We start from the raw sequence: 11,046 nt of genomic DNA on the forward strand, positions 1-11,046 counted from the left end.
GTAATGGATATTTAGGGCAGCTCATTGACCTCAGTCCTTGGAAGGAGGAGCTTCAAGCAAGATGAGAACATAGTAAAGGTGATAGGAAAGTTTACTAGAGAGGAAATATGGAAAAGAATGAGTGTACATGGCATAGACATGCTACAAGAAGACAGCACTTCAGCCTACTTCATTACAGAGCTTGGCCTTGGGTTAAATAGTGAGATGTGGACACCATAAAGATGGCTTTCTTATAAGTGGATCTCTTTTTTCCTTTCCTTCTCCTCCTTTTCCTTTTCCTTCTCTTTCCTTTCTTCCTTTATTTTTTCTTTCTTTCATGCTGGTCCTGGGGCTTGAACTCAGGGCCTGGCACTATCCTTGAGCTTTTTAGGCTCAAGGCAAGTGCTCTACTTCTTGAGCCACAGCTTCACTTCTGGCCTTTTCTGAGTTGATTATTGGAGGTAAGAGTCATATGGACTTTTCTCCTTGGGCTGGCTTTGGTCTTCATTCCCTACCAGCTTCTGCTTCCTTTCTGTTTCTTATAAGATCTCACAGCCAAAAATTTAGGGTTCCATCATCACTTCATCATTCTTTGTCCTTTGTACTTCCTCGTTCTTTTTTGGTTCGATTTCTCAGCTTGCCAGGCTATCTGAAAGTTGTATAGGGCACAATTCACTGACTGCTTGTTTTCTCCATTAACTACTGTTATTCCTCATCAGGAGGCTGAATTTGTTATGGGGAAGGGGGAGCCTTGGAGTTACATCCCTCAGCCAGGTACCCTGACTCAATGTCCAACTTCACTAGATGTTTGCTCACTAAGCACTTTGTCTCCTCTGTGACAATTGATTCTGTTAGGCACAGCCCCTTGTGAGGAAATTACAAAAGGCAGCACGATGATCCTATACTGCAAATTTCTACCACTTCTATTTTAACACTATCAAAATGCATTGCAGTCTCTCCTTTCTTGCACGATAAATTCTCTAAGAAAATGTAATTGATTTTTGTATGTCCAGAGCTTAATACAATGTACTAGATCATCAAAAAATGTTAAGTGAGCTGGGCACCCATTGTTCATGCCTATAATCTTATATTCAGGAGGCTGAGATTACCAGTGCTTGGCTAGTTACCTACTTTAAAGTGCATTCTAAGGATGGACAATGGGCTGAAAATGCTTGATAACTGCCATAATAGGAATCCCTTGATATTTGGTTTTAAGTTTACTATCATTATATATCTTAGATTTAATTCTTTTTTTTAACTAGGAATTGATCATTCAACCCAGCAACAACTTTATCCTCCTTTCTATTATTTGTTAGCCTAAGATAAGCTAAAGATAACTTTATTAGCTTATCTTAATAAATATTGATCTTAGTATACAGCATGTGGAAAGTCAGGCAGGAATTATCTCCATTTCATGAATGAGAACACAGAAGTTCAGTGAATATGAAGGCTAGAGAGCTTGAGGGCCACCAGATAAGGAAGGTGGAAAGGTTCAGTTCTTTTTCTAGTAAGTGAGGGGAAGAGACCTTGAGACCGGACTAAGTGTGAGAGAAATGGAACATTGCCCAGGCATTTAGGTGTGGTGAGGATAAGAGACTAACTTTTTAAATGGAATTCCTAGGTATCTTTCAGTGGCTCATGTATATTATTCCTATTTGTTCTATCCCATATATTCCATATAACTTTCATGTAGGGTAATAAATATTCCTCAGATCTGTGTTACCAACTGATCTTGGGATTCACTTTTTTTTTTATAATATGGTTACAATATCTCCAAATAAAGTAAGCTAATCAAGAATGATAATAAGGGCTGGGGATATAGCCTAGTGGCAAGAGTGCCTGCCTCGGATACATGAGGCTCTAGGTTCGATTCCCCAGCACCACATATACAGAAAACGGCCAGAAGCGGCGCTGTGGCTCAAGTGGCAGAGTGCTAGCCTTGAGCGGGAAGAAGCCAGGGACAGTGCTCAGGCCCTGAGTCCAAGGCCCAGGACTGGCCAAAAAAAAAAAAAAGAATGATAATAAATTGTGACTCATTCGACCCTTGGGGATGGTGTGTGTATGCAAATAACTAGTGACAGGTGATTATTCAAATTCATCAAAATGGGTAAAATATAAAACTTGGTGTCTCATTTCCATGACTATATCAAGTACTCAAAACCCATATGTGGCTAGTGGAGACTATATTAGATGAATAAACCGAAGAGATTATATTTCATATTCTGTGGGACATTTGTTCCTAAGATTAACAAGGATCCTACCTGAATGAGGGAATTGAAAAACATTTCTAAACCAGATGCCAATGGCTCATGCCTATAATTGTAGCTACTCAGGAAGCTAAGGGTCAAGGTTCAAAACTAGCTGGGACAGGAATGGCTACAAGATCTTTATTTTCAACTAGTCAGCAAGAAGCTGGAAATGGAAGTGTGGCTCAAGTTGTAGAGCATCAACCTTGAGCAAAACATCTAAGGGAGAGTGCTCAAGCCCTGATTTCAAGCCCCAGTACCTGCATACACATACAAAACCCCCAAATATCAATTCCTTAGTCAATATATCTAAATACTTGTAACTTTGTATGTTACATACAGCCACACCTACAGAGTTTTAGTCATCATAAATATTTATAATTTTACGTCTTTCAAAACCATTGATTTAATAATACTTGTGTAACAGATCCTGAATCTGCTACCCGAGGAAAACTAATTTCATAAGTTGATTCTCTCTGTTGCAATCACAGATTTTCCAGACAGCAGAATACACTTGCGAATGCATGATAGTTTATTTAAACACACATGTATATACAATGATGACAAAGGGAAATGTTGGGAAGTTCAGCACAAGGGCTGCATGCACTGGTAGGACAGGCAGACTCTAGTTTTACAGGATGAAGTGTAAGTTGAAAATGGGTGGAGCCTGGAGAGTTTCGTTTCTGATCACCACATGGAAGGTTCTTCAAGCCTGTGAAACATGAAAAGCAAAGCTTGTAAGAAGCTGGCCCTCTTCCTGGGAGGCTCGCGGCGCATTCAGTTCTGAGCCACAAGATGGTCAGAAACTGTGAGAGACCTCCTGTTGGCACTCTAAATAAGAGGCCAGGTAGAAAATGGGGGCAGGAGACTGCACAGGATGCACAAAGACCCAGCTTAGTGGCTTTCACTCCTGTGAATAGGAGTCTCTTGTGCCTCTGAGGGAGCACTTAAAAGGAATGGTACATATATATCAAAGGCACCCAGGAACTTTATATTTTTCAAGATCAAAACGACAAGAATCACATGAAACTGCAACAAGAAAGTTAGTGTTACTCAATTCTGAATGTGCTTCCGTCTTTTTCCTTCAATTTTAATGTAGGGAGACTATAAAGGGCCCCTTTAAAAACAAAAACAAAAACATCACTCACAGGCAACTGCAAGGCTATCAACTTTTGTCTCCTTCTAAGTGTACATGATTGATCCTGTCAATCGGGGTGCAATTAACTTTATTTCAGGCACTGACTGGGTTAGTGGAGGCCACAAAATAAAGGCAGAGGTAGAGTTCTGAGCAGGTCTGGACCATTCTTTTCCTAAGCAGAAACAGCCAACCCTAACCTTCTTCCTGTGGCAAACATCATATGTGCATAAATGAACTGCAAAGAAATACCTGCTGCTTAGTTTCAAAAACAATCCTTATAATTAGCTACCTGTTTCTCTTGCATTAGCTGTTTATATCAGGACTGTTTCCTTCAGGGACAAGAACACTGGAGATTTTGTACAGTTCAAATAGTTGTTCCCTCACCTCGCCCTCCCCCACCCCGCCCTTGAGGAAACAAATCTGTTAACTCTATGCCTTCCACTCTGCTGGGCATTTATTAGGGAATAGAAGAAAGGTGATGATCAGCCTTCCCTTGTCACACATGGATTCTCCACAGGAAGAAGCTCCATGAAGAGCAACCTTCCAGTCACACTCACTGAACAAGTGTGCTAGTGACCTCTTCTGGGGAACTTAGTTCTTGATGCCCTCAGGCTCAGTTTTGGGCACTCAAGGTGTTTGTGGGGAACATTAGTGGCCCTCGTGCACTGTGATTATACAATGGGAAAGGGGAGGTGAGGACAGAATGGCTGGGGTTGGTGGATATAAACAGGGAGAAGCATTAGGAACAATTTGCCTCACTCCTTTCTCATCCAAGAGACTCCAAGACCATCCTGGTCCCGTGATGAATATTTTTACTTTTGTGAGTATCTCTTTCCAGGACAGCTGTGCTCAAGAAAGCCCTCAAGACTACAGAAAAGCTCCTAAGATCCATTCAACATTCATCCATTGAATGTAATAAATTACATTAGTGTGTGGAAATGTGTCCGCAAAGTAATCAGGAGCATCTATTCATCTACAGCTTTGTATGGCATCAGAAAAGCTGGAAGCAAACCTAAAAGGGAAGTATCCTGGGACTTCTAGACATTTACCCAGTGGACAGACCCTCCACATTAAAACTGCGAAGTAGCTAACTTAGCCACTTCCACTTAGAGATGGGGCCTCCCTGTATGCTACCCCCAGATGTAACAACATGAGAAATTGTTTGCAGAATCATTTTCAAGCTAAAAGCCACATATAATGAAAATTTTCATAGGAGCACCAAATAATGTGTGGTAGAAAATATTCGACCATTGAGGTTTAGAGATTAACCCACAAGTACATGAGCATCAAGGCTTTGTCTTCTGTTCCTCCCCATTCCCATTCCTGCTCTAGTCAATTCTCCCCACAGCTCGTGAATGCCTTCACCCCAATGCCTCCTACCAGCAGCCCACCAGTTTTCTCTGACTCCTGTCTCTGCCCCCACCTCTGGCTGAGTCTTTGAGTTCTACAACACAATCCCACCACTAGCCTTGCCATACCGAGTTCTGGGAACGTTTTCTGTGCTTTCTCTCATTAAGAGGTCTGAAATCAGTGTCTCAGGGCTAGAGCGCTTTCCATATCTGAAAACAATTTAAAAAAAAAAGAAAAGTCTTTTAAAGTTTGGAATAGCAATGGAAACCTTTAGGATAAAAAGAAGAAAGTTTCTTATTTGAGATGTTAAACATAAAAGCTATTTGCCAGTATTTACCTGCTAACATGTAATTTTGGCTTAGGAAGCATATACCATCAGACCCATTATCATTAGTGTGTTTTAAAATTTTACATGTATTTGAATTGGCTTGTATATGTAATAATTTAGCAGATCATTGATAACCAAAATTCCTAACCAAGATCTTGCCCTTTTTAGAAGATTATCAATGATACACATATAGATATATATTTAAAACTAGATGAAAGAAAATTTAAACACTGAAGTATGATTTACAATGTTTTCATAATTAGTTGATTGGCTATAGTTCTATAACACACAGCCTTAACAAGGAGAGCAAATGATATTCCAGAATCAGCCTTAGGGAGGGAAAAAAACAACAACAACATGATGATATTCAAAACCCACCTGTGTCTTTGAATCCACTTGCTCATTCATAAAAACAAAATCATTACCCTTGCTTAAATCAGTGCATTTGTGGAAACCCATTGTGAGTGTGAATCACAATATTTTAAGGGGAACAGAGGAGTGCACAAATGAAAGTTACTGCAGTGAAAGCCTAGTCCCTACAGCTACACAGGCCATGGGTCTTATATTTCCCACACTTCTTTGAAGCATGAAGAGCTAAAGCCTTCCCTGGGGCTGTGGTTTCAACCTGCTCTATGAGCATAAAGGAAGTGTTTAATATCTTTCCTTTCTTCTTATGGCAGGATGTGGTAGGGAAAATAGACATGCATACAAGTTTACATCTCATTTCCAGGATAGGCTCCTTAACACCGTTAAGTGTCTGACAACTCTGTTAAATTATATTGTTGCCCTCTTTCTTGGGAAAGTATTGCTCTCAGCAGTCACTTTGTTTACAAATGGAAACTTAGCCAGGCATAGATGAATTAGCTAATGGGCACAACAGCTGAACAAAGTTGGCAGAGGGCATATTCTGACTTTAATCAAGCGCAACTCAATCCTGATGTTTTGGAAAGAATCCTTACTTTTGCTCCTTTGCTGAGACTCAAAGGAAACCAAAGCAAAACACCCACTTTCATCTCCCACTAGGTCTCCTTCATTTGTAAGATTTCCTCTGTTTCTGGAGCTGCGATTTCAGATTGTAGGCTACTGCTTCTGCTTAGTTATTCTGTTCCTCAGCTTACTTGTTCATCTTAACACTCTTAATTCACTTATGCTCTACTGAGTTAAGAACTGACAACTATTTTCTCTAATTTACCAGTAAAGAGTCTACCTCAGGAATCAAAGGATTTGCATAGTCATAAATTGACGTCCAGGATAGCAAGGCTCACTTCTTTCTCTTCCTTGTCTAATTAATTCGGGATTATTCTTCTCCACAATTCTTTAACTTGAAAGCTTGAGTCTCAAATCTGGTTCCTCATTAGAATTACCTAGGGAGCTTTAAAAACACTTTACAGCCCAGGCCCACCCCAGAGTATCTCATTTAATTGGCAGAGGCAGAGGCCAATCTCAGCATAGTTTAAAATCTCCCCCAGGTGATTGTAATGGAAATGAAGAATGGAGAAACATTAGTATAGGGCTGAGTTTCTCAACCTTGGCACTGCTGGCATGTGGAACTAGGCAATCCTCTGCGGTAGGAGAGGGGCTGGGAATTGTACAATGTTTCATAACATCCCTGTCCTCTATTTACTGGTAACAGTAGTACCCAGCTCTAACTGTGACAAAGAAAAATGTCTCTAAATATTTAAACATGTCATAGGGAGCATAAAGTCACCACCAGCCTAGAACCACAGATTTAGGGAAGTCCTATAAACAAAATGTCATGGACTGCTGGGCACTGTTGGCTCAAACCTGTCATCCTTGGTGTCCGAGGCTAAGATGGGAGGATCTCAGTCCAAACCCAGACCAAGGCAGGGAAGTCCATGAGGACACTCATCTCCAATTAACCAGCTCAAGTAATAGAGAGCTAGCCTTGAATGAAAAAGATAAGGCAAAGTGGCCAGCCCTGAGTTCAAGCCCCAATACCAGCACACACACACACACACACACACACACACACACACACACACACTGTCTCGGACTATAACCTTCAAAAGCAGTGAACTGTGAGCATTTAGAGCAACCAGAATACTAAAAATAGACTGAACTAGGTGTCAGTAGCTCATGCCTATGGTTCAAAGCCAGCCTGGGCAGGAAAGTCCATAAAATTCTTATCTCCAATTAACTTCCTAAAAAGAGCGAGAAGTGGAGCTGTAGTTCAAGTGGTAGAGTGCTAGACTTGAACAAAATCCTTCAGCGACAGCACTGGGGCCTTGAGTTCAAGCCCCAGAACAAGCACCAAAAATACATACATAAATACATACATACATACATACATACATACATACATACATACATATCACCATAGACTGAATAGAGGAAAGAAGAAAATGAAATCCAGAAATCCACATTTGCCAAATTAAAAGCCACAAACAACACAGTGATTTTCAAGGCATGTGTGGACATCTTTGGTAGGAAGTCCTCATGGGCACAACAGAGAAGAGCAAAGAGCCTCTGATTGTTTCTAAGAAGGAATTTACATGAAGATAAAACAGGAAACAACCTCAGGACCAGCTCGTGCCCATCTAACTGAATCTCTTCCTATGAACTTAAGAAAAGCTTGCCCTTTATTTTTCCTCACTAAAGAGGTTGGATCACATTGACTGTGGATGGTGACCACATCCAAGAATATTCCATATAGGACTCCAATTCTACAACCTTTGAAAGGTTTTCATGAAAAATATTTAGTTTCTGGGTATGTAGGAAGGAGATAAGTACACTCACTTCAAAGCTTTGAGGTAAAGACTGAATGAGATGCCTAGGAAAACATTTTGAAATCTGAAAACCCTTTGTAGGAATCATCTTTGTTAAAAAACGAGTTTTACCATATTTTATTCTATAGCTAAATTACAAACAAGCATTTTTCAAAGGGTGGGGGAGTCACACAATATGTGCTCATTTGTTCTTTTCTCTGGCTGAATGATAGCATAAGCAAAAATTAAAAGCAATTAACTTTCCAGGACGTCTACTAGGATTTGAAACTTGGCTTGTTGTTGTTAAAATGATCACACTTCAGATATCCTAAACCAATAATACCTAGTTCTATATAAATTGAGACTTTCTCTTGAGACTTCTGGAGCTTCTGCAAAGCTTCATAACAAAACAGACGCTTCTTTAAAAAAAAAACAAAACAGAAAGGGAACTTCATTTTAGCAGTATAAAATATCCCCCATTTGCATTATCTCCAACCATGTTCTTCCTTAAAAACAGTAAAAATATTATTTAACACCTCCCAAATAAATCCCAGTATTCTACAACAGATAGCTAAAACATGACATAATATTACTGATTCAAAATCACTCATTTTTATGGGTTCTTAAAGTCATTTGATATTGATAAGTACAATATGGTGTTTAAAACTAAAATGAGTCCACTTGAGAAAAAAATTGAATACCTTTGTTTCTATACAAGTGTGGATTAGGGCTTTTGGCTTGCGATTGGATGTTGAGTGTGGCATTTTGTGTGACTTTCTGGTCACTCCAAATAAAATGGTAAACAAATTTATCACTATTCACATTCCATGTGATCCTGGAGCTGATCCTAGAGTTACTAGAAAAATGTGAGCTTTTTCTTAGTAAGTGGTCACATTCTATTCTGAACTCAGCTGTCATAAAACGGGGAGATGTCTACCTTTTAGACCAAGTGTTTACATGCTAAACCTCTGATTACTGAGACGAGGATTTTCAAGGATGGGGCTAAGATTACCAAAAAGTGATATACTGAGGAAACAGAATGCACAGGTTTATTTAGCATATCCCTAAGTACTGTCCTTCACTGTGCCCTGGATCTGCTATGTCTTTGGCAAGCCAGTTGGTTCCCCTCTTTGGTTTTCTTTGCTGGCATTGTTTCCCTAGATATCAGATTCCTTTTCTTCTCCCGACATCATACTCCACTCTCTGGGCATTTTCCCTTGCCAGTTGCTAGACTAGCCTCCCACTTCTCACAAATAGCAGAGGAGATGGGGTGGAATGGGAAGATGGCCAAGCAGCCTGGGAACCCTGAAGGTTGGCGTCGGGACTTTGGGACTTGTGGATGGGATCCGCCCACTTTGCCTTGAGTGTATGCTTCACGCTGTCTTGATCTGGGATACGGGGAAGGAAAAGGAATGGTCCCTGCCGCCTGAGAGTCCACAGGATCTGCAGGTGCGCCTGCAGTGTGTCGGGCCCGCGGATCCCACCCACCTCTGCCTGGTGATGAGGTTGATGTAGTGTCGCAGCGCCGAGTAGTATCTGGCCATGTCCTCTGCCGGTGCGTCCTCGCCCGGGTTGTCTGGCTTGGAGGGGTACGCCGCGGCCAGCGCCCCCAAGCACACCAGCAGGGCCAGGGCGATGGTCAGTGCGGACAACCCCAGTCTCCTGTTCCCTAGCATCTGCGGGCACAGAAGGGAGGAGGCTTCGAGATTCAGAGGAAGCCCACCCTCTCCCGACCACCCTGACCCCCAATCTGTTCCCCTCCCAGTCCCGCAGAGGGTAACAGAGTTTGGGGAGCCCCGCTTCGAGGACTAGGGCATCATCTGCCCTGACCCGCCTCCTCTGCTCCCCCTGGGTTTCCCCCCCAACTTCGTCCCAACTTGCCCCAAAGAAGAAATCCATCGCGAGAGGCAGAGGGTGGGAGGCCCCGCCAATTTGTACGTTCAAAAACCGAACTAGAAGTTCTCCCTGGCTTTAAAAATACAGTATTTTCTCCCCTTGTCCCAGAACTCTTCGTGGAGTCGAAAACTTTCTTGGCAGTTACTTTTGGTCGGCATGGCTGCAATCCCCGGGGAAGGGGGACAGGGAATTGCTCCCAACCATTCCATATGTAACCTGGGATCCTCAAGATGCTGGAGGCGAGGGGGTGTGAGGATCCCTCACTCCAGGGCGCCGCACGGGAAACCTCCCTCCCGCGCCCCACACCTCTGAGTTTCCTCGGGAAGATCTGGGGAGATAGCCACCACTCCCCGCCTCCCGAAATAGGGGTCCCTGCGTCCACTCCATAACCTCCAAAAGTGACCCAGAGGAGCCGCTCAGTCAGGAAGGTCTTAAGATGGGCAGATAGATGGACGATCGGAGGGGGCAGAAGTGGAAAGAGGATATGGGGGTGGGGGGCAAGAAGAGCCGGTGGGCGTCAGATGCACAGAGAAGAGGAACGGGGCGCAAAGATTGAGGGTCCCACAGTCAAATTTACCTGCTTCCCCTTATCTCCCGCCCTTACCCAAGCGGGTCGGGTCCAGGCACTCACCTTGGCCGGCGGATAGGTGTGGTGGGGCAGCGAGTGCTCTGCGGTGGGGTGAGCCTCTCCGAGGGGTGAGAGCAGGCTGGTGGGGTGCAGAGAGCCGGTCGCAGCCGGGCTTTTATGGAGCTCCCTCGACGCGACAGGAGGGGCCTCGGGCAGTCACGCTCGGGTGACTCCCACCCGCCACTTCCCGCCCCCGATGGGGGAGCTGGATGGAGTCACCGCCACACGAATGTACGCCTCGGGAGCCACCCACACCCCGACTCTCCCGCCCTGGGTTCTTCAGGGAGAAGGGGGGCCTGGGACAGCGAGAGCCAGGCAGCGCGCTCCCGGGGGCGCTTGCCTAGTCTTGCCCGGTCCCGCTCAGCGCAGCCAGGACCTCCGCGAGTCTCCGGTCACCGGAATTCCCACCCTGTTAGGCGCAGGGTGAGCGGGTACTCCAACCTCGTACTGGGCAGAGCATCTCCATAAAACACCCACGATCTGGCACAACCGCGCTGGCACAGAGAGACATCTGGGTTTACGGGGGTTTTCCCGCCCTTGATGCAGGTGAGAGGCAGCGCCCCAAAGTCCCGAGTTCCGGGCATTCACGCACTGCCTGGCTGGGACCTGACCACCAGCTTCCGAGGCTAGGGCATTCGTCCCCTTTCCCCAGAGCTTTTCAACATCAGCTCTCCCTACTCCCCAAACACCAGATGCTGCCGAGCTGGGTTTATGGCATGAAAGAGTGGAGCAGCTCCGAACTCCCCAGAGGGGTA

At 43.9% G+C, this 11,046-nt stretch overlaps 1 protein-coding gene across 1 annotated transcript; it reads right to left on the reverse strand.

Moving 5' to 3' along the window:
* Positions 1-2,805: 2,805 nt before the first annotated feature.
* On the reverse strand, positions 2,806-10,365 carry Npy (neuropeptide Y). Its single transcript, XM_048337819.1, has 4 exons — positions 10,295-10,365; positions 9,256-9,443; positions 4,842-4,922; positions 2,806-2,937 (listed from the first exon to the last, which is right to left on the reverse strand). The coding sequence occupies exons 2-4, from the start codon at positions 9,441-9,443 to the stop codon at positions 2,913-2,915; spliced, it is 294 nt and encodes a 97-aa protein (XP_048193776.1). The 5' UTR covers positions 10,295-10,365; the 3' UTR covers positions 2,806-2,912.
* Positions 10,366-11,046: the final 681 nt, after the last annotated feature.

The sequence above is a fragment of the Perognathus longimembris genome, chromosome 2 (genome assembly GCF_023159225.1).
Source record: "Perognathus longimembris pacificus isolate PPM17 chromosome 2, ASM2315922v1, whole genome shotgun sequence".
NCBI lineage: Eukaryota > Metazoa > Chordata > Mammalia > Rodentia > Heteromyidae > Perognathus > Perognathus longimembris.